We start from the raw sequence: 27,930 nt of genomic DNA on the forward strand, positions 1-27,930 counted from the left end.
GCACTTGCTGGAGTCTTTTATTAGAGAACCTTCAATAGCAGTATTGTTGTCTTTTCCTTTGAGCTAGTTAGATTCCCCAAGGAAGAATCTTCAAATCTCTAGCTTAGAGCTTATAAATTGGGCTGCCAGCAATCTGTTAGCTAAATTGGGGAAAAGAGTAGAAGTCTTAGCATTCAGTATGTAAGCCCTCACTTACATTCATTTTAACTCTGTTATGGTACCCTGTCACAACTGTAATAGATGTTTTCCAGAAAAGTCCAGGAATCCTTTGTTTTACCTTTAGAACTGCAGTGTCTAATATGGTAACCACTGGCCATATGTAGCAACTTAAATAATTGAAATTAAATAAAATTAAAGATGAATCTGTTGTTCCACTTATTTTAGTTCCTCAGTGGCACTAGACACATTTCCAGTAGTTAATAACTGTGTGTCCAGCTACCATATTGGACAGGGCAGATGTAGGATAGTTCTGTCATTGTGGAGTTTTATTGCACAGCACTGTTTTAATCTGGAAAATAATTCTCCAAGCTTCTGCAAAGATGGCTGAGGGGTAGTAGGCTGGTTTGTGGGAAGTAGGATCTGACCAATCCTCTTGTTTTTAGCACCGTATTTACCAAACCCCTCTTATAGAACCTGCTGCCGCCATTCCTTACCTGTTTTGAGGCACTGTTGTATAGAAATTGGATTGCTTTCCTCATTGCAGCTTGAGATTTAACCGTCTTAGGTCTTTAAGTCAATCTACATTCCAACTTCCAAAAGGTTCTGTTGTCCTCCCTTTCATTTTGTATGCATATGCTTTAAATAAAAACACACCAAACAACAAAGCAAACCCTTAAGATCTATGCATTTCACTGTATGTAAATTATATCTTTAAAAAGTAGTTTAAGAAAATTTTTTTAAAAATTTATTTATTGATTTTAGAAAGAGAAAGAAAGAGAAGCATCAGTCTGTTGTTTCACTTATTTATGCATTCATTGGTTGCTTCTTGTATGTGCCCTGATGGGAGATCGAACCTGAAACCTTAGTGTATTGGGATGGTACTCTAACCAATTGAGCTACCCAGCCAGGGCTAAGAAATTCTTTATTCTCATCTTTAAAATATATATATATATATTTATTGATTCTTACAGAGAGTGGAAGGGAGAGGGGGAGAGAGAGAAACATCAGTGTGAGAGTGAAAACATCAGCTGCCTCCTGCACGCCTCCTAATGGGGTTTGAACTGCAACCTGGGCATGTGCCGTGACCTGGAATCGAACCTGTGACCCTTTGGTGTGTGGAACCCATGCTCTAACTATTGAGCCACACCAGCCAGGGCTGACTGTTCTTTTAAAAAAAAAATCCTACCCAAGTAAAAATTACAAGTTCTGTGCCTGTAAAAAATAAATAAATTAACATTCTATTCTTTTTTTCTTTTTTTGAACAGTCACTGTTTTACTGAGTCTCCGGGAGGGAGGTAGATTCACTTAAGAGTAAAAGGTTTAGCCAGTGGTGTACTACAATGAACGGTGATTGCTCCTGAAACCTATCTGCCACACCATCAGGCTCTGCTTGCCCTAGCAACCTGTAAGCCAGACCCCACTAATCAGACACAACAAAAGGGGTAAATGCAACATGAGCCTTCCTCTGGGTCTTAGTAGATTTTCTTTTACTTCTTTGAGGACTGTGTTAGTTTTTTTTTCATTGTAGTAAAATATACATAACAAAATTTACCGTTTCAATCATTGTTAGGTTTACAGTTCAGTGGCATCAGGTGCAGGAGCAACCAATTGATGTACTTGTCTCACATCAATGCCTCTTTCCTCTCCCCTTCCTCCTTCCTTTCCACTCTCTAAAAATCAATGGAAAAAATATCCTTTTGTGAGGATTAACAAACCACATTGTTGTGCAACCATCACCACCATTGATGAACCTTTTTCATCTTCCTAAACTGAAGTCTACAACCATAACAATAAATAACTCACCTTCCCTCCCCCTTAGTTTTTTAAAGTTGACTTTTCTATATAAGTTTTTGCTTTTATCTGTTTGGTCTACTAGAAAAGTTTGGCGATTCTTGGTTATCCTGTCATTTTGAAGAAACACCACTAAGAAGTTGCTTGGAAATTCTGAACATGTGATGGGACTTGTCAACTTTGGGGTGCACTGTGGGCTATGCTTGGCCATTTTGGGGGGGATATCTGTTTATATGTATTTTCTTGTGGACTAATCAGATTCTCTAGAGAAAGTCTTCCAATCTCCTGCTTGGATGGATAAGACAGACTACCCAGGGTCTGGGAGATGAGTAGGAATGTGTTGGGGGTGTGTGTGTCTTATTTTCAATATATAATTCCATTTTCAAATTATGCCAGGGATCCCCATTAGTATAGCTTATATTTTACCCTTTCTGAAGGATAAACTAATCTTGCTGTGTGGTGTTGGGGGGGGGCTTGGGTTCTCATTGCTTCTTAAACTTTGGGGTACACTGTAGAGTAATTGTTTAGGCCTATTTAGTTGAGGCATCCCAAAAATATCAGTATCTGTTGATCTTTTATCTTTGAATCATCCTTTCTCCCCTGAGAAGAAGGCTTATACTGTTGGGGATGTAAACCTTTCTGGGAACTGAGTGGCAAAAGATGTTAGGGAGGGAATTCACTATGTAAGCCTATTTAATATCCTCTTATGGTACTCCTGCCCTCAGTTATGCATGGTGTGCCTAACTATTATGGGTCATCCTTCCCAGAAAGTGAAACTTTGGTTATCTGCCAGGGTAGGAGAAGGGATCTTAGAGTCTGTTTTTTTATTCAGACTTTGAACCAGTTCTTCCTTTTCCCACTCCTCTCATACCCTGGCCTACATAGGTATTATTATTTCCAATTCTTAAGCCTTTCTGAGGTCCTGTAGCTTGCTTCTTGGCTTCCCCTACTACTGGCTTAGTTTCTGCTCTTTTGGCCTGCTAAGTCTGGTAACATTCATTCATCTGCTTGCTTCTTTCAAAAATTATATTGCTCTTATCTCCTTTTTCATTATCTTTGTCCTTGAGTGGTTTTGCCTTTTAAAAAATCCATTTTTGTCATCTTAATGGAATTTAGAGAGGGAACTGAGGTAAGTATGTGTTCAGTCCCCACCCCCATTTTTCCCCCCCAGAGAAAACTGATGCACAGAATGGAATACAACTTTTCTTAGTAAGTTATTAGCAAGCTGATTTTAGAAAACTGGTTTTCTGATTCATAGTCTAGTATTTCCTCTACTCCATCTGAAGTGGTTGGTGCCTTTCTTTCTAGCTAGAGAGCCTTCTATAATATTGGATCTTATTAAATCTAAGGGGTATCATACTTGGTTTTGACTATTATTTTCATCCACCATTTCCTGTAAGTTGTTGCTGCATTGGCTCTTTTTTCTTATATTTATTTTGAGAGCATAACTGGGTAAGAGCACTTGATACAGTCCTGTCCCCACATAGTCATTCAGAAAGTCATTGATGGACTGACAAAGAGGAGGCTGGTATTACTCTTGAGATACTGATATTGCATATGCATTTATTGAATACTGCCTGTGGATGACTATATAAAGCAAAAGTACCTTCCCTTTCAAAAATTTGCTACATGGAAAAAATCGTTTTGACATGGAATCAATCTTGAATGGTATCTGGTCCCCTCTCCCTTCCATTCTTCATTTTACAAGTGAGAACACAGAATTTGGGTGACTTGCTTAAAGTCACTTAGCAAATGAGAAGCAGGGTCAACACTTAGAAATAAGTTCTGTTCTAACTCTTGTGACTCCCTGCCCTTATCTGTTCCATTAAAAACTGCATATTGGGAAATGGTTTTTTTTTTCCGCTGGAGAGAGAGAGGGAAAGACAGAAACATCCGTGAGAAAGAAACATACATCAGCCACCTCCTGCACACCGCCTACTGGGGATCAAACTTGTTTTCTCCAAGCTGCCATGGGACTTCTAGTCTGAGAGTCACTCAGTCCTCAGATGGAGGTGGAGAGTTGTGTGGGAGCACTTACCCGACGCTCAATCCACTGAGCCACACTGGCCGGGCAGGAAATGACCCTTGAAACTTATTTTATCATAAGCAGGTATAGCAAACAGGATCATGTTAGAATACTCATTACTTTCTCCTCAACTTTCATTGTGGGGAATTCCTTGATCAGGTAGAATTTCATTATATCTGATAATCTAAGTTGAATTTCATGTGCTCTCTTTTTCAGTTTTCTAACTTATATTTCTGTGAATATAACTTTATGACCTAATTTTTTTAATTGATTTTTTTAGAGCCCTAGATAGAGAAGGGAAAGAGAGAGAGAAACATCATTTTGTTGTTCCACCTATTCATGCACTCGTTGGCTGATTCTTATATGTATCCTGACCAGGGATTGAACCTGCAACCTTTATGTAGCTGGATGATGCTCTAACCACTGGGATCCCTGGCAGCAGGGCTCTTTATGGCCTAATTTTTGGGTAGAAATGTAACTTTTCTTTCTCTTCTTTACAGCTACCTCCAGATCTCATTATGCATCAGAAAAATGAAAAAACAGAGGAAAATTCTGTGGAGGAAAGGAATCCACTTAGCCTTTTCTGAGAAATGGAATACTGGATTTGGAGGCTTTAAGAAGTTCTACTTTCACCGGCACTTGTGCATTCTGAAAGTAAAGTTGGGAAGGCCAATTACTTGGAGCAGGCAGTTGAGGCATTTGCAGTGTAGAAAGAAGGCCCTTCAAATCCAGAAAACGTGGATCCAGGATGAACCCCGTTTTGCTAAGACAAAGTCGAATGTGGCTGCTGAAAGTGTTAGTACTTTGTCCTCTAAAGTGAAAAGAAAAAGCACTAAACACTTCATTTCCTCAAGGACTCTCCTGAAACTCCAAGCAGAAAAGTTGCTGTCAGCAAAGAATTCTGACCATGAGTATCGTGGAGAGAAAAGTCTCTTGCAGGCAGTTGCTGACTTACCAGAAAATAGTGTTTTAGGTCAGGCCATTGGTCACAGACCTAGGACGGAGTTGCAAGCTTCTGATTTTCCCATGAAGTTCAATGGGGACAGCCCAAGTTCAGGTGAGGGTGGTGCAGTTGTGGTCACCTTGAGCAACCATAAGAGAAAGCGCTTTTGTTATGGCTGCTACCAAGGGCTGGAGCACCACAGGAATGGGGGAGCCCTGACTCCAAAAAAGTTCCAGCTTAACCAACATAGAAGAATAAAAGCATCTCCTCTTATGATGTATGAGAAATTATCCATGATTAGATTTCGGTACAGGATTCTCAGATCCCAGCACTTCAGAACAAAAAGCAAAGTTTGCAAGCTAAAAAAAGCCCAGCAAAGCTGGGTGCAGGTCACTGGGGACCACCAAGAGACTCTTAGGGAGAACGGTGAGGGTGGCAGTTGCAGCCCATTCCCTTCCCCAGAACTTAAAGACCCTTCTTGTCAGCATCAACCGCACTTCCCAGATATGGACAGCAGTGCTGTGGTGAAGGGAAACAACTCTCATATGGCTGATGGCTGCACTAAAGGAAGCCCTTTCTTGGGCAAGGAGCTTAGTTTAGATGAAGCATTCCGTGACCAACAGAATGGCAGTGCCACATACACCTGGGACCAGTCACCCTCTTCCTCGCCTAAGTGGGAGTTTACAGAGCTGATTCATGACATCCCCTTACCAGACCATTCTAGTAACGTGTTTATCTCAGAAACGGAAAGAGAAACTATGACTCTGGGTCAGGAAAATGGAACAAGTACTGTCAATGATGACACAGTAAAATTGTCAGTGTCTGGGGCAGATCAATCTGTAAATAGTGTGGATGGGCCTGTGTCTGAAGAGACTGTTCAGAAAGAGAGCTCATGCCAGATGGATGAGGATGGATCTCGTAGGCAGAACATTCTTAGTTCTAAGTTGCTGGACCACCCTTACTGTAAAAGTCCACTGGAGGCTCCTCTGACGGGTAGTGGACTCACACTAGAAAATCAAGTGGGAGGTGGGAAGAACAGTCAAAAAGCATCTGCAGTGGATGATGAGCAGCTGTCAATCTGCCTTTCTGGTATGAACTATTCCTTTATTCTCCCCCAACCTCCAGCCCACACTTGCTGTCCATTCTCCTTTCTAGGAGAGTCTTTTTCCCTTCCACACATTGGTTTCCCTTTAAGCAATTAGACTTTCTTCTTGAAGTCTTTTATATTGCTGTGTTATATAGATGTCCCATAGTTTATTTAATCCTTGATTAATGGACACTTGTGTTACTTCCAGTTGTTCTATAAACAACAGTGCAATGAAACTACTACTTTATACTTTTGCAATTGTTTCTGTAAGGTAAATTCTTAGTAGTAGAATTGATGGTGGAAGAATACTCACACTTAAAATTTTAGGAGAATTGTTGTTAAATTATCCTCCAAAAAGTTGAACCAGTTTACACTTGTTAAACTTTGTCAGTCTTACAGATCATGAGATTTTTTCGCTTTAATTTGCTTTTGCTTTTTAATTTTCAGGTTTTTTTCATTTTTTATTGAAAAAGTCTTAAATTTAATGAATTTATTGGGGGTGACATTGCTTAATAAAATTATATAGGCTTCAGGGGTACAATTCTGTAATACATCACCTGTATATTGTATTGTGTGTTCACCACCCCAAATCATAATTTGCGTTTTTGAGTTTAAAGTTTGAACATTTTTTTTCTATATTTGTTGGCCATTTTTTGTTTGTATATAATTTTCCCTTGCTTATTTTTCTTTTGGGTTATTTATATTTTATTTATTTAATATACAAGAAGCTCCTATGTACCAGGCAGTGTGATAGTTCTCAGGATGTAACACAAAACATTCTATAAAGGTTCCTGCCTTCATAGACCTTAGCATCATTCTAATTTTAAAGATGTTAAATTCAATTTTAATTATAAATACTATAAGTGTTTAAGTTTTCCTCTCCCAAAAGATAAAATCCTTGACTTTGTATATGATATTTTTGCTTAACAGAAATTTTCTGTTCTTTCATAGTAAAATTTATCTGTCTTTACTTTATGGCTTCAAGTTATTATGTCATGTTTTTAAAGTCTACTTGTTTTTTTTAAATATATCTTTATTGATTTCAGAGAGAGGAAAGGAGAGGGAGAGAGAGATAGAAACATCAATGATGAGAGTCATTGATTGAGCCCACAACCCGGGCATGTGCCCTGACCAGGAATCGAACCCCGATTGCCTGGATTCTAGGTCGATGCTCAACCGCTGAGCCACGCCCGCCTGGGCTAAAGTCTGATTGTTAAAATCTACCCCATGAAGTAAGTTGGCATAAACATTTTTGAAAGACATTATGGTATTTTCAATTTTTGACCCATTCTCCTTCTTGCAATTTATCTAAGATATAAAAGAGTACAAATAACCCTGGCCAGTTTGGCTCAGTGGTTAGAGCTTTCGCCCATGGACTGAAGGGTCCTGGGTTCAATTCCAGCCAAGGGTACCTAAGTTGGTTGCAGGCTCCAGCCCTGGTAAGGGCATGTGCAGGAAGCAACCAATTGATGTGTCTCTTTATATCGATGTTTCTCTCTCTGTCTCTCTCCCTTCCACTCTCTCTGAAAAGCAGTGGAAAAATATCCTCAGTGAGGATTAAAAAAAAGGAGTACAAATATATTTGTACAGGGACATTACTTAAGACAACCAAAACAGCTGTTTCTATGGAAGTATAAATTGTGGCACCTCTAAGCAATAGTATACTATGAAGCTGTTAAGGAATAAATTTGATACTGAAAGCTGTTTATATAAAGTGAAAAAAGCAAGTTGTAAAACAGAATGATGCCATTTTATTAAATGATACATATGCACATATGTAAGAGGAGTATATGTATATATTCCACATATATTTGTATAAGACATATCTGGACAGATACATCAAATTGTTATGGATGGCTTTTTCTGGGGAGTTAGGAGAGTTACTTTTTGGTGGTTTAAACAATTCTGAACACTTTGCCCAACCATTAAGTATGTATAAAAAGTCCCCCCACCCCAAACACACCAAAAAACACAAAGTATAGAGTTTTAGCAAATCTTTAAAAAACCCATTTTTGTTGTTTATACTGTCCTAGAAGAGGGAAAGACAAATTTCCCTACTATGAGGTTTACAGAACCATGATACATAAACCTGAAATAGTTAACATTTACCCACAAATACCAAGTTAACTTATACATATAGATGTAGCACTTCCAAAAAACAATTGATAAATTGAATATGGCTAATAGTAAAACTCTAGCATGACGTGAGGAAGTAGGAATTTTTACAGAATTGACATTTATTCACATTAGTGACCTGTAATATAATGCATGAAAAGTATATTAAAAACACATGTGTATCTCCATACTGAAAACTAGGAGGAGAGTTTTGGTGAATCAGAAACTGAGAAACTCCCAAAAGGCAGAAAGTAGAGGGAAGGTCTAGAGGGTAACCCCCGTGGCAGAAGGAAGAGTAGTGCAGGAAAATGATGCAACACTGAGTGAGTCCCATTTCTGGAGGTGGAGAGGAAAGGGAGACCCATGGTAAAAGACTGAGTAGGGGAATCTTAAAAGCATCTCTCCCTGCCTATGCCAATATCAGCAAGGAGGATATTTGCTCTCAAGCTGAAATTCTTTTCCCCCGTTTTATTGAGATATAATTGGCATACAGCATTGATACTCTAACAATGAGATTGATGGGGGGAGAGGACATTTCCCAGCCCCCCTGCTCCGATACTTGTAACACCGCTTGTTGCAGTGGATTTATATATTTATCAAGAGCCAGTTGTACTTATTTCAGTTTACTTACTGTGTTTCATAATTTTGTTAAATATTGCATAAACTAATGAAATATGAGCGTAAAAAGTTACTCCCTTCAAAACCAGGTTGGATGCTTTGCAATGACAGTTGTGACTTGCTGAAAAAAATTAATACTGAGTTTTGCTTGTATAAGATAATTTTAAAAGACTTGAGGGACGCCTGGCTGGTGTCGCTCAGTGGTTGAGTGTCAGCCCATGCACCAAGAGGTCACTGGTTAGATTCCTGGTCACAGTACATGCCCTGATTTCAAGCTCAATCTCTAGTAGGGGGCATGCAAAAGGCAGCTAATTGATGTTGATGTTTCTCATTGATGTTCCCTCTCCTTTCCTCTCTCTAAAAAAAAATAAAAGTCAATAAAAACAGATTTTAAAAAATAAATAAAATAGCTGTGATGTACTCAGTATTTTCAAAAGCAAAACATTGCAACCATTAAAAAAAAAAAAGACTTAAGGGAGGATATGAAAATCTAAGATTCTGTACTCAGCTTAGTTTTGGAAGGAAACAAATATATTCCTATGCCACAGCATTCTAAATGAATTAAAAATTTAACTAATTAGAAACAAGTAGACACAAAAACTGGTACACATATGTTCATAGCATCATTATTCATAATAGCCAAAAAGTGGAAACAACTGAAATGTTTATGAACTGATGAATGGATAAATAGGATTTGGTATATCTATACAATGTATTATTGTGCCATAAAAAGAAATGGAATACTGATAGGTGTTTCAGTGTGGATGAACCTTGAAAATATGCCAAGTGAAAGATGCCAGACACAAAAAGGCCACATACTGTAGGATTCTATTGATTTGACATGTCCAGACTAGGCAAATATGTTGAGATATAAAGTAGATTAATGGTTGCCAGGGGCTGGAGGGGAGAGAGGAATGAGGAGTGACCTCTAACAAATACAAAGTTTCTTTGTAGGGTAAAGCAAATGTTCTGGAATTAGGTAGTGGTAATAGTTGCACAACTCTGAATATTCGAAATCACTAAATGCGGTTAAGTTTTGTGGTATGTGAATCATATAGTTCAATAAAGCTGTTAAACAAATATAAGAGACCATTTTAATAATCAAGCATGATAGGAAACTCAAGCAGTAAAATATACCAGTTTGACTTCATAAACATTATATGTATATAACAAAACTCATAAGTGAAAATTAGAAGTTTTAGATATGCATGTCCTTTGACCCAGAAATTTGACTTTTAGCGTGTTCTGGGGAAACAGTAGAACAAAGATATGTCAAAGGTTGTATATGGGACATTATTTAGAGAGCTAAAAGTTAACAACTTAAATGGTCATAGTAGGGAATTGTTTAATGGGCTACTAAGTTGTTTTGAATTGACTTAGGTAAAAAAAATAGGATGATGTATTGAATGGGGGAAAAAGCAGCTTCAAGAAGAGTAAATATAGTGTGCTACTTACATGTTTAAGAAATACATGTTCAGGCTAGCCGGGCGTGGCTCAGCGGTTGAGTGTCAACCTAGGATCCAGGCGATCGGGGTTCGATTCCTGGTCAGGGCACATGCCCAGGTTGTGGCCTCAATCCCCAGTCAAGGGTGTGCAGGAGGCAGCCGATCAATGACGACTCTCTCATCATTGATGTTTCTGTCTCTTTCTCTCCCTCTCCTTTCCTCTCTGAAATCAATAAAGATATATTTTTTAAAAAAGAAAAAAAGAAATACCTATTCATAAGGGCATAAAAGTTCTAAAGGAATTAAAGAGTAACTTCCACTTTATTTTTAAATGTTTATGGTCATATATTAAGAAAAAACCCTTAAAATTAAAGCTGCTTCCTGTTTCAGTTGTATAAAAATGTTCAATCCTATTTTCTTCTAGACTATTAATGTGTTATTTTTACAGTTAGCCATTTGGAAAAAAGTAAAGATGGATCCCTACCTCATTCTTTACACCCAGATGAATTCCGACTGTGAATAAAAGATTTAGTCACTAGTTCTAATACCATTTATTGATTGAGTCATCTTTTCCCCAGGGTCATGAGAGGTGCCCTGCCATCGGGTCTGTTTCCTATGCTAGCACTATTATGCTTTAATTACTGTAGTTTTATAATTTGATGGAACTAGGCCTCTTTTTTTTCTCTTGCCCCTTATTCGATGCTCCCTTTTAATCCTTTTCAAAAAATTCTAGGAATTTCTTACATTTTTGTCCCAAGATGAATTTTGGATTTGCTTTTTCAATTAAAAAGCAAACCATGACTTTTCATTGGTATTGTATTACATTTATAGATTAATTTAGGGAAAATTGTGTTCATTACAATATTTGTATTTTCCTGTCTAAAAACAAAGAATTATTCCATTCCATGTTGCCAGTTCTGTGTGTCCCTTAATAGAATTTTATAATGCTTTTGACTTAGATTTTGCACAATCCTTGTTTATCCTTATATTTCATGCCATTCTTATTTATTTATTTTATTGAATTTAATGGGGTGACATTGGTTAATAAAATTATATAGGTTTTAGGCATACAGTTCTACAATACATCAGTGCCTTCCTTATTTTTGATTTCTGGCGTGTGTATTGTATTTTGTTGGGGAACCAAGTGGTTGCATTTCTTATGTGCACAACACAATGAACCTTATTCCACTTTTAGGATGGGATGTTGTTTCAAGAAAAAACTGTCCACCATGATAAGTAATTTAACTTCTAAAATAACGCCTTAGGTTTTATTTTTTATATTGTTACCTTTTGTACTCTCAGGGTGGACTATAATTTGAACTGTAGTTTTTTGTTATTTTTATTTTTTGTTAATCCTCACCCGAGGATATTTTTCCATTGATTTTTCGAGAGAGTGGAAGGGCGGGAGGGAAGAGGAGGGTGGGGAGGGGAGAGAGAGAGAGAGAGAGAGAGAGAGAGAGAGAGAGAGAGAGAGAACATTGACTCAAGAGAGAGACATCAATTGGGTGCCCACCCAGGGCCAGGGACCGAACTTGCAACCGAGGTATGTGCCCTTGACTGGGAACCAAACTCACGACCCTCTGGTGCACGGGCCAACACTCTAACCACTGAGCAACATGAGCCAAGGCTATTATCTTGTTTTTTCCTAACATTTTATCCTGTTTCTTGGTCACATGGAAATTTAAGTACTTTTGAAGTAAAAGAAATTGTATTCCAAATGCACTTTCTTTTTTGGTCCATTAATTTGGTGATAGCAAGTGGGTAAAGAATAATGGGCCCTGGCCAATGTGGCTCAGTTGGTTGGAGCATCCGCTTGTACCCAAAAGGTTGCTAGTCCCATTCCCAGTCAGGGCATGTGCCCGGGGTTTGGGCTCAATCCCGGGTAGGGGGCATGCAGGAGGCAGCTGATTGATGTTTCACTCTCATATTGTTTCTCTCCCTTCCTCTCCAAAAATCAATAAAAAATCATTTTTTAAAATGTCCTTAAACAAAAAGAATAATGGACTTAACTCTCTCTTTTTTAAAAAATAAATCCTTACCCAAGGATATTTTTTCCATTGCTTTCCAGAGAGAGTGGAAGGGAGAGAAAGAGAAAGAGAGAGAAACATCCGTGAGGGAGAGACACACTGATTGATTGCGTCCCGCACGCGTCCCAACCAGGGCCCCGAAGAGCCTGCAGCTGAGTTATGTGCCCTTGGCCGGAATTGAACCCGGGACCATTCAGTCCATGGACTGACAGTGTAATCACACTGTAATCACTTAGCCAAACCGGCCAGAGCTAACTCTCATTTTCAGCCTGTTTTCTGGGTAATTCTTGTTCCACAAGTGTTAAAAGGGAAAGGTGAAATGAACAACCAAGTTGTAGAGAAAAGGTGGTAGTATTTCATGCTTTGAAGGTAGCATAGCATAAGAGCTAACTGCTCAGTTTCTGTGGTCGGGTGACCTGCAATCAGAGTCTTAGTTCTGACGTATGCTAGTTAAGGGTCCTTGAGAAAGTTACTTAACCTCCCAAAGTTTCCTGTCTCCATTTGTAAAGTAGGGATGCTATCTAACAGGGTGTTTACAAGGATGAAGTGAGATATGCTAGTGCTTGCCTTATGGTCCCAGTGAGTTAATGGTGTGCATCAGTGAGACATTGTCATATAGGGTTCTCCTCGAAAATTCAGGTGGGGCCTTTTTATGCATTAGGAATCCATATTTATCATCTGAAAGTGAAAAAGAAATACAGATAAGAGGGGGAAAATATAACAACTTAAAACCCTCCAAAATACTACCATCAGAAATAACATTGTTAACAAGGACAGCTCATTGCTATGATACTTATTTGGAATTGGAGTTCATATCCCCATTATAGATGAGCCTGCTTTCTTATTTGAGAAGTCGCAAGGTTGTTGGGCCTAACGTTTAATCTTTTGTTATTAGGGGAATTAAAAGTTTTATATAAAATTTGTTCCTTAAATGCAGTTTCTCAGATGTTGGGATTCCTTATCTTCTTTTTGGGCCCATTCTCCCATTATATACAAGGGTATGCTTAGATAACTATAAGATATGATATAGTAAAGACTGTAGGCAAATATATGCTCTATTCCTAGTTTAGAAGCCCCAAATCTCTCCTACTCTGATTAATCCGGGACATGGGACCCCTTTTGTTCTCTTCTGTATGCCTAAAGCCTAGATCAGAACAAGGCATAAGCAAACAACTCTTTGCTATTTACTGTACCTTGACCTTTGCTCTTGTCTTGAAGTTAGAAAGAGAGCTGGGTAAAATAATTGGCTATTGTCCTCATTTTCCCCATGTTAACCTAGAAGACTTAACTGTCAGATTGATGGTTAGCAGGCTGTTACGCTCCCCATTCAGCATCAGTGAATAGCACAAGTCATGTCTGCACTTTTGTGAGCCTCTCAGTCTTTCCTCAGCTTCTTTGTATTTATTTAGAATAATGTCTTGGTTTTATTTCCTATGGCCTTTTTAGGTGTATTCAGTGGATCATTGTGGAAGCCATTAAAATCCATATGTTACCTAATTGATCTGAAGACTATTCTATATTCTGGTCAAGAAGTCATCCTTAATTTTGTTTCCCTTCTTAAAGTATGATTCATCAGCTGTTATCTAGTTAAGCTTAATTCATAGTTTTATTCAGAGTATAATGACACTGTCAGGTTGTATATTAAAATTGCCTTAGATTTTGTCCCTTGCTATGAGAGGAGAAATTACACACTTTTACCAAATGATACTTTGACAGCGATCTCAACAATTAATTCCCTCTAATTGTGATTTTTAAAAAGATAATTCCTTCAGTTACCAAATTTGATAGACACATTTAATCAGGTAATTAAGCCCTTTAGATTTCACTCTTTAGGAGATAGGATTCTACTACAAGGTTAAGCTACTGAATGATGTCAATCTTTAGTTTTAGCTAGCCATTCCCTCTCTAGCAATGCATTAGTAGCTTAGAGATCCAATGTGAAATAATGTCTTAGAGCATTTTTCTATATTGGAATGGTGAGGGCCTTATTGATTTGATTTTATTTTTTACAAAACATAACTTTTAAAATATTTTTAATAGTGTAACATATGTAGTAATATAGATTAAATGTGTGTTAAGTATTATGTATAGGTTAAGTATTGGGAGAATGACTGCTAAAAATGGTTTTTCATCTTAATTTTTCTTTTTTCCTTTATTTAAGGATTCCTAGATGAGGTTATGAAGAAGTATGGCAGTTTGGTCCCACTCAGTGAAAAAGATGTCCTTGGAAGATTAAAAGATGTCTTTAATGAAGATTTTTCTAATAGGTTTGTCAATGATACTTAAGTTAAGCCCTTGAAAATAAAATTCTTGGCATATATGACTCTTCTTGATTAAAAAAAGATACTTAGCAATAAATTAAGTAGAACTCATGTTTTTAATTTTCTATTTCAAATTTTTTCTGTTTCAGAAAACCCTTTATCAATAGGGAAATAACAAACTATCGGGCCAGACATCAGAAATGCAACTTCCGTGTCTTCTACAATAAGCACATGCTGGATATGGATGATCTGGCAACGCTGGATGGTCAGAATTGGCTGAATGACCAGGTTAGTGTATTGTAGGTTCTCATCATGGAAAAATTGCAGAGGATGTTGGACAATAAAATATAATTAATAACTTCTGGGTTGGCCTCACAATTACCTTTTGGAATCAAGGACTCTATTCCTTACTGAAGTGACTCATTCACTAACCCAACTATCCAAAAGGTTTGACTACTATTAGTAGTATCAGTATGTTATTCATTCTGAGTGGGATGTTTTTAATTGTGTAGGGTTAGTAAGCTGGTTTTATATTGGCTTTTTATAGGTTATTAATATGTACGGTGAGCTGATAATGGATGCAGTCCCAGACAAGGTAAGTGAAAACTACTTTAAAGATGAAACTTCCCTTCACCTTTCTGTCTATCTTATAGTAAAGGATTTTAAAATTTCTGTGTTTTTTTTTTTTTTAGTTGAATTTGGGCATAGCCTAATATAATCTGGGTGCTTGTATTTGATGTCTTTTCTAGGTTCACTTCTTCAACAGCTTTTTTCATAGGCAGCTGGTAACCAAAGGATATAATGGAGTAAAAAGATGGACTAAAAAGGTATTCTCGTTATTCTAAATTTGAAATGCAGATGATAAGCCACTTTGAGTGGAAGGATAAGAACTTTATTACCAATATGAAATAGACTCTTTAATGTGAAAGTTTCTTTTAAACCTTTTTCTTTAATCCTCACCCGAGGATATTTTCCATTGATTAACAAGAAGAAGAAAAAGATCTGGAAAGCTATACACTGAAGTGTATCTTTTTATCTGTATTTTCTAATTTTTATTTTATTTTTAATTGATTTTAGAAAGATAGAAGAGAGGGAGAGTGAGAAACATCGATATGAGAGAGAAACATTGGTTGCCTCCCACATGTACCCTGACGGGATCGAACCCGCAACCTGGGTATGTGCCCTGACCAGGAATGGGACCTGTGATGTTCCAACCGAGTCACACTCACCAGGGCTAATTTTTATTTTAAAAATTGTTTTTATAATTAAGAAAAAGCTTTCTTTTTTTATTGAGTTAAAATTGGTATATGACATTATATAAATTTCAGGTGTACAATATAACTTGACATCTGTATACACTACAAAGTCATCACTGCCAAAAGTGTAGTTACTGTCCACCACCACACAGTTGACCTCTTCACTCATGTTGCCCATTCCCCAACCCTCTTCCCATCTGGTAATCATCAATCTGTTCTCTGTCTCTATGAGATTGGATTTGTTAGGGGTTTTCTTTTATATTCCATGTAGAACTGAAATCATGTGGTATCTGTCTTTTTCCATCTGACTTAGTTCATTTATCATAATACCCTCTACGTCCATTCAGGTTATTGCAAAGGGCAAGATTTTATTCTTTCCTGTGGCTGAATAATACTCCATTCTATATATACACCACATCTTCTTTATCATTTCATCCATTGATGGACACCTAGGTTGCTTCCATATCTTGGCTATTGTAAATAATGTTGCAATTAACATGGGGGTGTATACCCAGAAGTGGAATAGCTGACTTGTATGGTAGTTCTGTTCTTGATATTGTGAAGGACCTCCATACTATTTCTGTAAATCTTATTTTTTAATCATTAAAAGCTTATAAAGAGGTTCTGTTTAGGTTCTCTCCAGCCACAGTGTTATGGATATCAGGAACTTTGGTGGTCCAGTTTTTGGAGCTTCTTAAGTTGTATGATTCAATGTTTGGGAGAATCAGGTTGGCTCACAGAATTTCTGGAGGGTCTTAATGTCTTGCCCTTCCTTTTCTATTTGTTATAGTTACTCAATTCAGGGTATTTGGGGATGCTTTGGGAACCTCAGACAACATTCCATAGCACTCTCCAGACCTCCTGGCTAGGATGGAATACATTTCCCACTCTGCAACCAAAAGGCCAACTGGAGAACACTGCAGGGCCACTCTCATTTACCTGTTTCATAGATTCATATGCTGAGATGTTTCCATTATTATCTCACAGTTCCCATGCTCAGGAATCCAGACGTGGCTTCACTGGGTCCTCTGCTCAGGGTCTTAGTAGCAAGGATTCATTCTCATCTTCCAAGCTCATTCAGGTTGGCAGAATTCAGTTCCTTGTGGCGGTAGGACTGAAGCCCTCAGCTTCTAGAGGCTAACCCTCTCCGCAGGCAGCTCACAGCATTGCTGTAGGATCCTCCTAAAAAAGTTTCTTTTTGGGAAGAATATAAATTTGGCGTCATTTAATACTGAATTTTAAATATGATTCCTTGTTTTAGATACTCAGAATTTTTGAGCTGGAAAGAACCAATTCTCAATCCTTTTAATATTTCCTTCCATCCACCTCCCAGGTTTATGGATGCAGAAACTGAAAAGCAGAAGTGCTAAAGTGCTTTGCTCTATGGTCATGTAGACTAACAGAACATTCATCTAGAGCAGGACATTATCTGAATACCAGAAAGCACAGAAGGCTTGAGAACATTTCTAAGAATCTGATGTGGTTGTGGGGGGAGGTGGAAGAGGACATGGGGGCATAAATGGTAATAGAAGGAGACTTGACTTGGGGTGGTGAACACAATACAGTGTACAGATGACATGTTGTGGCATTGTGCACCTGAAACCTGTATATAATTTCGTTAACCAGTGTCACCCCAATAAATTAAAAAATAAAAAAGAATCTAATGTAGTTTAAAATAGCCTTTTATTTGTTTTAACCCAAGGAATCACTAAAATAATCTTTACCTGAAAAAAAGAAATTAACTCTTTTATAAATGTTTATTAAACAACTACTACTTTATCATCCACAACTAGGATTTTGAGTGGAATAGCAAATATTTCTAGATTGCAAAGGATATAACAGGATATAAAGGGTAAATTAGTATGCAAAGGATATGTAAAGTATTATCAGGGATATTTTTCTCAATTTTGACATCTGGGAGACCCGAAATAGTAATAGTAATAAAAGCTAAGATTTATTGGCTACATATAATGTGTTAAGCACAGTTCTTGGCATTTTACATTTATTGTCACTCTTAAGGACTTCATAAGGTAGGTACTATTGTTACCTGTATTTTATATTGAGGAAATTAAAGTACAAAGAAGCTATGAAAATTGCCAGTCATATGGCCTATAAGTGGAAGAACCAGAATTTGAATTCCACCAAACTTATTTCAGAGCCCACAATCTTAACTACTATACTGAATCTGTAGAAAGATAGAAGCCTTATAGCCTTGTTTTCTCATGCCAGGATTCCTTCCTAAATAAGAATTGAGTCGAGGTCAAATATGTACACAAGAAAATAAGGGGCCAAGTCATGTTTGGCAGTTGATAAGCACAGGTTTAGCAGGTTAAATGGAAAATGGTACTTTCTATATCATCAGTTTCTTTTTTTTTTTTTTTTGACTGGTTGCCTCCCACATGGCTCCAGTGGGGGCTGACCCTTCAACCTAGATACGTGCTCTTGGCCAAAATCGAACCCAGGACCCTTTAGTCCACAGGCCATTGCTCTAACCACTGAGCCAAACTGGCTAAGGCTCATCAGTTTTCTTACTGTGTATTATAGCTTAGTAGTTACAACATGGGCTTTAGACTAAGACCTGGGTTCTAATTCTGGCTTCCCCACTTCCTAGTTTTATGACTTTGGGTAGGTCAGAGGTCGGGAAACGGAAGCAGCTGTTTATTCTTGATTTGGATAGCCTGTGGTGATGGCTGCATTTCTTTTTCTTTTCTTGATTAGGTGGATTTATTTAAAAAGAGTCTCCTGTTGATTCCTATTCACCTGGAAGTTCACTGGTCTCTCATTACTGTGACACTCTCTGACCGAATTATTTCATTTTATGATTCTCAAGGCATTCATTTTAAGTTTTGTGTAGAGGTAAGGTAATATAATGTCTATTTTTTCATTTATCTTGGGATTGATTAAATAATATCTTAGCTCTAGATACAGTACCATTGAGATTCAATTTCTGTCATAAAACCCCTCTGAACTGTTGGCAGAGAAAAGGACTACCAGAGGAATCTCCAGGTGGGGACAGGTGGCTATCTATAATCTGGATTCCTCTCTGAGATACATTCCTTATTTGGATTTCATCACATTTTATTATGCCTTTCCCTTAACACTTTCATTTGAACGTGGATAGAAATAATTTTCCTTGGTTTCTCTTAGAGCTGAAATTTGCTCGTATCTTCAAAATAACTTCTGTAGAATGAATTATAACCAAGAGAATCAGCTGGAAAATATGAGAGTTCAACAAGATGGGGGGATATAAAGCAAAAGAATTCAGTAGGTTTCTTAATTTTTCTGTACTAGCAAGAACCAGTTAGAAAATGTAATTGAAAACAGAAAGATTCCATTTTCAAAGGCAACAAAGACATAAATTATCCAGGAATATACCCTAGCAAAAAATGTGGAAGTTTTTAGAGAAGAAAACTAAAGTATTTAAAGGAAATCTGACTAGATGGAAAGATAGACACACTCAATATTGGAAAGAGATCAGTTCTCCCCAAACTAATATATACCAGTTTCTGTCCTAATTAGTTTCCCATCAGGATTTTGAAATAAACCTGATCAGCTCATCGTGGAATTCATATTGCTGAATTCATGTGCATGAACAGCTAAAATAGTTTCGAAGCAGAACAGTAAAGGAAGGAATACTTGGTTTACTAGATGTCACACTACATCATAGGTTTTGTGGGTGTTTGTTTTCAAATTTATTGATTTTAGAGGGGGAGAGAGAGAGAAAGAAATATCGATTTGTTGTTCCACTTATTTATGCATTCATTGGTTGACTCTTGTATGTGCCCTGACCAGGGATTGAAACTGCAACCTTGGCATATTACAACAATACTCTAACCAACTGAGCTACGTGGCCAGGGCTATATTATAAAGTTTTAATAATTAAAACTATGTTTATATTTAGGAATTGACAAGTATATTGGTGGTACAGCATAGAGAATCTAGAAACAACTCATGTATATGTGAGAACTTAGTATATGATAGAGTTAGGAAAGGACAGGCTATTCAGTAAATGCCACTGGGAAAATTAGCTGTCTATTCGGAAAAGTAAAATACAGATCCTTACGTCATGCTATGTAGAAAAACAAATTTCAGACAGAATAATGACCTAAATATAAAACACAGAACTGTAAAAGTTAGAATAAAATATAGAAAATGTTAATATTCTTAGAGTAGGGAAGGCATTCTTACACAGAACCAGAAAAGCAAAAGACATAAAGGAACAGATTGATAAATTTTAACATACCATAATTTAAAACTTCTGTATGCTATAAAGTTAAAAGACAAGGGACAGACTTGAAGAAAATGTTTGTGACCTATATAATAGATAGTTACTGTCCTGAAAATATATAAAACTGCTACAAGTGAACAAGAAAAAAAAGGATCATAGAAATGGACAAAAGATAATTTTTAGGAAAAATGCATGTAGCCATTAAACACGTGGCAAGATGCTCAGCCTCACCAGAAATATGGGAAATGCAAATATGGTTCCATTTTTTATGCTATATATTATTATATTATATATTTATATAATATTATATTAAGGAATATTTAATGGTATTCAGTTGTTTATGTGGGTATAAGGAAACAGATGTTCTCATATTTTCTGGTGGAATGTATACTTGAACAATAGCAATTCTAATCAGTTCTAAGTACCTTATAAAGTATTGCATACCAATTCTGTTTCTTGGTATCTACTCCATAAAAATAAGTATTTGCACACAAGGATGGGGTGTATACCAGGATGTTAATTGCAGCATTATTGATAATAGTGAAAAATCAAAACAACCTAAATTTAGCTCTGCCAACAGATTAGCTAAATATGTACACTATAGTATAGTCATACTGTTAAACTGACCGTAGCAGTTAAAAAGAATATAGTAGATCTCCATGTTCTAACATGAAAGATCTCTAAGACATACTAAATTTTAAAAAGCAAGTTGTGCCCGGCCGGGCGTGGCTGAGCGGTTGAGCATCAACCTAGGATCCAGGCGATCAGGGTTCGATTCCTGGTCAGGGCACATGCCCCGGTTATGGGCTTGATCAATGACTCTCTCATCATTGATGTTTCTATCTCTCTCTCTCTCCCCCTCTCCTTTCCTCTCTCTGAAATCAATAAAGATATATTTAAAAAAATAAAAATACTTTCATTTAAAAAATAAAAATAAAAAATAAAATAAAAAGCAAGTTGCAGGAATGATACAGTATAACATGTTTATGGAAATAAAATACATATATGCATACTTGTATGTGTATATATATGTGTGTATACACACACTTAAGTATACACACATATATATACATTTACTTTACCTTCAAGGGGGTTAATTTAATTCATGTAACCTCTTCACCCTTTTTACTTTGCCCTAAAGGAAGAGAAATTATTTTTTATTTTTTATTAATCCTCACCTGAGGATACTTTTTCCATTGCTTTTCAGAGAGAATGGAAGGGGGAGAGAGAGAGAAAGAGAGAGACAGAAACATCGATTTGAGAGAGACACATTGATTGGTTGCCTCCTTCACACACCTGATCAGGGCTGGGGATTGAGCTTGCAACCAAAGTATGTGTCCTTGGCTGGAATCAAACCCAGGATCCTTCAGTCTGCAGGCTGACGCTCTAACCACTTAGCCAAACCAGCTAGGGCTATTTTATTTTTAAATATTTTTATTGATTTTTAGAGAGGGAGAGAGAGGGAAAGAGAAGGGGAAACATCAATGTGAGATGTGAGAGCTGAATATCTATTGGCTGCCTCATGCACAGCCCCCACAGGGAATTGAGCCCCAACCCAGGCATGTGCCCTGACCAGGAATCAAACCAGCAACCTTTGGGTGCATGAGATGATGTCCAACCAGCTGAGCCACACCGGTCAAGGCCCACTTCACCCTTAGAAGAGAGATGCAGAGAGAGAAAAGCACGAAAAGGTTGAGGGCATAAGGGATAATTTCAAACTCCATTAGGCTTCATCTTGGTAGAAATTTCAGCAGTGGATCTGACTCTGTTTAATTATAACTCTACAAATTGAATGATAACTTTACCTGCAGTTCTCAAAAATATGAGAACAGAAATGTTTTTAATTTTGTTTCAGTTATTAAGGATTTCTGCCATGAGTTCCTTCCCTTTGCTGAGCACTGGCAGTAATTTTTAAGTCTCAAATTCAGCTGGTTGACTTACTGCTGAAAAAGGCTGACCATCTTATTAAAAGTTCAACACATATCAGTGTCCACAGTCTAAGTGCATACCTGAGTACAGAGGGTCGGCGAAGTCATCCTTAACATTATGAAGTAAAAGGTCTGAAATAAAGTTCCACCTTTAAACTTATTCATGCATACTCTGCCTAAACAATGGTGGGGCCACAGCTTCCTCTTCTGCGGAAGAGGTTCCATTCTTCTGCTGTGGGTAGGTTCCATTTTTCATCAACTGATGAAACATAGCATTTGTGTTTCGGTTTCTTTTTAACCAGAATATAAGAAAGTATTTGCTGACTGAAGCCAGAGAAAAAAATAGACCTGAATTTCTTCAGGGTTGGCAGACTCCTGTTACAAAGGTAAGTATGTGATAAAAATGAAAACCCAGGCATATCAAGGGGATGGAATTATCAAAGGGGTGGGTGTCTTTAAAAACATTTTTAGACTACTGATGAAGATGCCAATGAAGAGCCTGGAAGCTTCGAGGAGGCAGCTCATAACATTAGTGTTCGTCATCTGGCTGCTGTTTCCCAGTGCTTGCTGGGAACAAATAAGTTTAGTCATTTCATTATTGGGGGCAGCTGCGAATGATATGGTTATAAAATTTTTGTAATGATATGGTCATAAAAATTTTTTTGGGGGTGGTACCTGTGTCTTACCTCATAGCTCGTATTTCCAGGAGACTCGTATTGACCCAGAGAAAATATTGAAATGACTATTTGGATCTTCTGAGGGTGCAAGTGCACTGAGCTACTTTCCAGGCATTTGGAGAAGACAGTGGGCTGAGTGCTTCAGTCGAAGCACAATCTGGAAGGAGCACTATGTTTGGCCTATACACAGTTAAAGCTGTTTGTGCAGCACTGTGCCTAGGCAGAGCCTCTCAATCCTGTTACAAATACCAGTTTCTTACATTTTATAGTCACTGATTTCATGTTTTCAAAATGTTTATGCTTGTGTGATCTCATTTGATCCTTACAGCCTGTGAGGTAAGTAGGTCATTTAGGGATAAGCATCATCTTTATTCTTTAGATGAGAAAACTGAAGCCTAGGTGGGACCTTCCCCAAAGGCCACCACAGCTACTGGTAGGGTCAGGTTCTTGAACTCAGGTCTATCTGGATCACTGACTCAATGTTAATAAGGCAGGGTCTTGAAACAAACTAACCCAAAACCAAAGAGATAAGATTAATTTGTTCATCCTTGAATGAACAAAGTGCTAAATTTTAAATTTAAGCTTAAGTTTTATGCTTTAAATAACTTAGTATATTAGTTCAAACTAGAATTGAATTTGTAAATTTTCTGAATTTACCCAACCAGAATATCTAGGTATTCTCCTAAATTTAGTCAGGATCTTTCATATTCCCATGTTAGGCAGGATATAGTAACCAGTTCTTTTGAAAACATACCATTTACCTTTAAAATTTCTTTCAAAGAATAGGGTTGAGTTGTGTAATATGAGATGAAAAGTGAAGACTGCTAAGCAGGATCATTACTGTCTAAGTATTCAGAGACCAGGCACATCTTCTCTGATCCACAGTTCTAGTGTCAGTGTATTCACAGAAAAACTAATTATCCAAATGGAAGTTTTAAAATATGTTTTTGATTTCCCATTTATCTAGGCAAAATGTTCTATAAATTGCAGTTGATTGACAGCTGTTTTCATGTGGCCAGATGCCTTCATAAAATCAGACACTTTGTTTTAAAATAGGTTTTTATTGATTTTAGAGAGAGAGGGAGAGAGAAACATCATTGTGAGAGAGACTGGTCAATTGGTTGCCTCCCATTATGCACCCTGACCAGGGATTGAACCTGCAACGTGGGCATGTGCCCTGACCAGGAATGGAACCGGTGACCTTTCTGTGCATGGGACGATGCTCAACCAGCCACACCAGGCAGGGCTAAAATCAAACACTTGAAATACCACTGGTACACTACCAGATGTCCTGGATAGACACAGTTCCTGTCGTTTGCTCATTTTTTCATCTCAAGAGTACTACTTAGTCTTATTTTAATGATCATTTTGTTTTTCCCCCTCAGTGTATTCCACAACAGAAAAATGACAGTGACTGTGGAGTCTTTGTGCTCCAGGTAAACAAATATTGTTTTTTCAGAATTTATAATGTGTGAATTCAATTTGTTGGGTTTAGAGAGATGGGAGTACCCATGATATGTACATGATACCAGCTACAGTTAACAGGGTACTTTTCCTTCCTCTTCCTTTCTTGTTGAAAAGCAGTAATTTCTGTATTTTTAGATGTTATCATTAGGAAGAACCATCTTTGAAGGTCAGGAATGAATAATTGGTGTCATCCATGTCTTATCAGAGGTTATTAGTTATTAGTAAGCCACACTGGACACTGATCTGAATTTGTCCATATCATAAGCCCTTGGCATTTGCAGAATTAACTGTATATTTTTAACCATTGGCAAATGGCCTTTAGCCATAGAGTAAAAACTATTTAGATTTTAAATAATGGCCACATTCAAAAGCTGTGTTTTCTTATACTGTAGATTCCCTTAGTGGTCAAAAGGCTATTGAAAATTTTGTTATACATTATATATGTGAAGGAAGTTATAGTATATGGTCCATGAATTTAAAAAATTGCAAAGATCTTGGAAGATGGACTCATTCATATTAACTCCTGAATGTCTGGAGTTTGTGAACAAGTACAAGTTCTCATTTAAAGGCCGTTAGGTCTAGTTGCACCTTGAGAAGAATTGGAGCCTCTTCATCAGTTTCCGCTTTTCACAGTATTAAGTGGGGAGATCCCAGGCCATATACTTGCATGGAAGGTTGACTGTAATTTAGAGGTAAATGTTTTGAAACAATGTTTTATAACAAGTTTAAACAAGTTTTAAAATGCTGCCTTAGGCCCTATTTTATTAGGTCTGCATCTGGTAAAATACATTGGGCTAGCACATAACTCCTCATGCCATTTAAATGTTTCTGGGTCCTTTGCAGTACTGCAAGTGCCTCGCCTTAAATCAGTCTTTCCAGTTTTCCCAAGAGGACATGCCCCGAGTCCGGAAGAGGATTTACAAGGAGCTGTGTGAGTGCCGGCTCATGGACTAAACTCAGCAAGGCTGGGAAGTCTGACCAAGTTGGAGCAGATGGTTTGTTACTTGAATCTCCAAACACTTATTTGAATTTTTACAGATATTTCAGATCAGTGGTATTGGACCACTATTGTTACCTCAAGTTTATTTTTAGCCCTTATTCATTTCTCTAGCTACCATGTACTATTTTTTAATGTTCAGTTTGGTTTCAGTTTTAACTTTATGGATTCCACCTGTTTCCCCCCCCACACCCTATATTTAATATTTATTATCCAAACGCATGCATATACACAGAGCATGCAGTGCAGAGTATTAAAAAAAAAAAAGCCTAGTAGACTTGGTGCAGCTTTTGAAACAGATATGAACTGAGTACAGGTTTAAAATTTAATCCCAAAACCTAAAAATGTGGGATGTTTTTGATACAACATAACTCTGAGAGTATTAGGTGTTCCCTGGGCATAAAAGGTAGCTAGTTGTTTTGACAAAGTCAGTCCTGTCTTTCTTTCTTTTATCAGCAGTACCTTTCACTGACTTCCCAACTCTAGGTGAGTCTTGGAATTTGAGTTGCATTCCTTTTGATGGGTGAGAAGTGGCCAAAAACTAACTGGTGTATTCTCTTTATGGAGGCACATGTGAGAATTATAATAAATGCCTATCCCTGGATTTTTGTTTCTGACCCATTAAAAAACTTAGTATCAAACAAGGGGTCAAACAAATAAGAATTCATTTGTAATTTACAAGTTGGCACTTCCCTTGTATTATCTCCCATAAGAAATTAAGGTTTGCCAAATACCTATTTTAAGGGTATTTAGAATATAAACATTCAAAACGAAGACTGGCTTCAGGTCTTTTGCAGGTGGGTGGGGGGAAGAGGAAAGGTAATAGAGAAGACTTGATTCCTCAGGAGTACAGCAACTGTTAATAGTTTTTTCCCCTTTAGCCCTTTAGAGGTCTCAGCAACATGCAGGGCTCATTTGGCCTCTGCTCGACCAACCCTGAGACTCTAATATGAGTCCTTTTTTCACTTCTATGAACCTCACCTTCTGGAGAAAGGCAGAAGTGGCCCTGTCCTTACACTTAGCTGCATTAGGGTTAATACAGTGGATCTTGCATCTTCAATCTAGCCTTTTGTGGTATTTGAAAGGAAATAAAAGATGCATGTTAAACTACCCAATTATCTGTTCTGAACTGGGCAGGAAAAGCAACAGATATGTATGTAAGAAACTCAGAAATTTGTACAGAAAAGTACCAAGAAAATGGCAGAAGATACTTGGGATCTATGCCTAGTTAGGTGTTGAAAATAAAAAGCTAAAATGTGCAGTTTAACTTGGCCATAAGGTAAGGCTGACTGCAGCAGTTGAGGGTGGAGTCAGACATGTTTACATGCAGGGTTCCCTCCCCAGACATTCCAAGCACCAACACCAGTGTTTACATTGTAAACAGCCCCAGCACTTTCCTAAGTACCCCAGACTCAAACTCCTTAGTATAAAACCAGGTCAGTATTTCTTACTGTGCTTCAAATCGTTAAAAAGACTGAGATTAGAGGCACTTTATGCTGCTATAGATAGGGTTGTGTCTGCATTAGGAAAGGTGACAATTTAAAATGGGGAGGATGTCGTCTTAAGGTTTTCAGTTTTCAGACATAAGTATGCAAAATGAGATTTTTCAAATCTGTATGTGATACATTTGCCTTTTTTTTTTTGTAGCTACACAGAGTAGCCAGTAAGTAGGCTATTGATTCAAAATGTCTTATACTTATCTCTCTTCCTTACTGATAGAATTAGGCATGTAGAAGTGTCAGAACTGTGTTCTGGCAAGAATCTTAATGCCCAAAGCCTGAGCTGCCATTTCCTCCAATCTGAGAAACTGTTGTCATCTCAGCATTGAGGCTTACAGGGATGTTCGTAGAGAACCTATAGTGAACTGTCCTTGTCCAGTTCCTCATTCACTTTCAGCTTTGAGGTGCATTGCTCAGCATTTTAAGTCTGGTTAAAATGTTTCTCTGCATTCATGAAACTTGGTTTTAGCACACATAGTCACTTTCCCCCCTCTTGTGATTAGTTATAAACCTCTATTTAGCCCAAGTCCTACATTAGAATGGCCTTTGTCCTGATGTTTGCAATAATTGCTTCCTTGCAACAAAGACATTTTTGAAATATAGTTTGGGTTGTTGGTGGAAGAGACAGGCATTGTTTTACTGTCACTAGCTTGGCACTGAATTGTTGCCCACAAGGTGGGTAGACCTTATGCTTTTGGGGTTGAGTGTAGGCCTTGTACAGACTAAAAGCTACTTATGATGTGCCTTCAATAAGCTGCCCATTTCTCTTCATCAGCAAACTTATCAGTCTGTAGTTGCTTCTTTCCAGTGATTTTTTTTCCTTTTGTTAAATTTATAGCAATGAATGTAGATTTAATTCAACTTTTAATTAAGATCTCTCAAGAATTATAGAGAACCAACCTTCTCTTAAGGAAGGGAACCTCCTAAGGGAAAAAAAGCACTTGCTCCCAGTAGTCCCCAAATCCCTTTTTTGGCTTTGCATTGTATTTTCTATTTATCATTAAATACAAGTAACACTGGTCATCTTGAATTCATAGTTGGAACAAAACAGTAACAGACCTAACTGGGACACAGCCAGCACTAGTCTAAGTTGAGCTGCCCTTTTTCTCTGAAATTGTGGTTCACTGCAATTGTGGTTCACTGGGTTAAAAGAGATAACTGGGAGCTCTGGGTGGATCAGACCCATCAGGCAAGAAACAAGTGTGAATTAGATATATTGACTACCTGCTCTGCTTACTGATGACCAAATTAATTTGCAGTTATAAAGCACATACTTTATGTGCTGGGCTCTGCCTCCTGGCCAGTAGACAATAATTAAGAAGACCTAGGGAATACCATCAGAGAAGTGCTAATTGTATTTGGGTGTTACAAAAGCAGACCTAGACAAGCTGTTCATTTAAGTGGTA

At 37.5% G+C, this 27,930-nt stretch overlaps 1 protein-coding gene across 1 annotated transcript in view; it reads left to right on the plus strand.

Annotated features, from left to right (window-relative positions):
- The window catches only part of SENP5 (SUMO specific peptidase 5), a 30,696-nt gene extending 3,777 nt beyond the window's left edge, over positions 1-26,919 (plus strand). Inside the window, exons 2-10 of the mRNA XM_016200014.2 lie at positions 4,477-6,008; positions 14,373-14,478; positions 14,622-14,760; positions 15,020-15,067; positions 15,222-15,299; positions 18,447-18,584; positions 22,187-22,270; positions 23,947-23,997; positions 24,872-26,919. Coding sequence (XP_016055500.2) covers positions 4,508-6,008; positions 14,373-14,478; positions 14,622-14,760; positions 15,020-15,067; positions 15,222-15,299; positions 18,447-18,584; positions 22,187-22,270; positions 23,947-23,997; positions 24,872-24,982 — 2,256 coding nt within the window. The 5' untranslated portion in view covers positions 4,477-4,507 and the 3' untranslated portion in view covers positions 24,983-26,919. The remainder of the gene's footprint in view (positions 1-4,476; positions 6,009-14,372; positions 14,479-14,621; positions 14,761-15,019; positions 15,068-15,221; positions 15,300-18,446; positions 18,585-22,186; positions 22,271-23,946; positions 23,998-24,871) is intronic.
- The last annotated feature ends 1,011 nt before the right edge of the window (positions 26,920-27,930 follow it).

The sequence above is a fragment of the Miniopterus natalensis genome, chromosome 6 (genome assembly GCF_054644295.1).
Source record: "Miniopterus natalensis isolate mMinNat1 chromosome 6, mMinNat1.hap1, whole genome shotgun sequence".
Lineage (NCBI taxonomy): Eukaryota > Metazoa > Chordata > Mammalia > Chiroptera > Miniopteridae > Miniopterus > Miniopterus natalensis.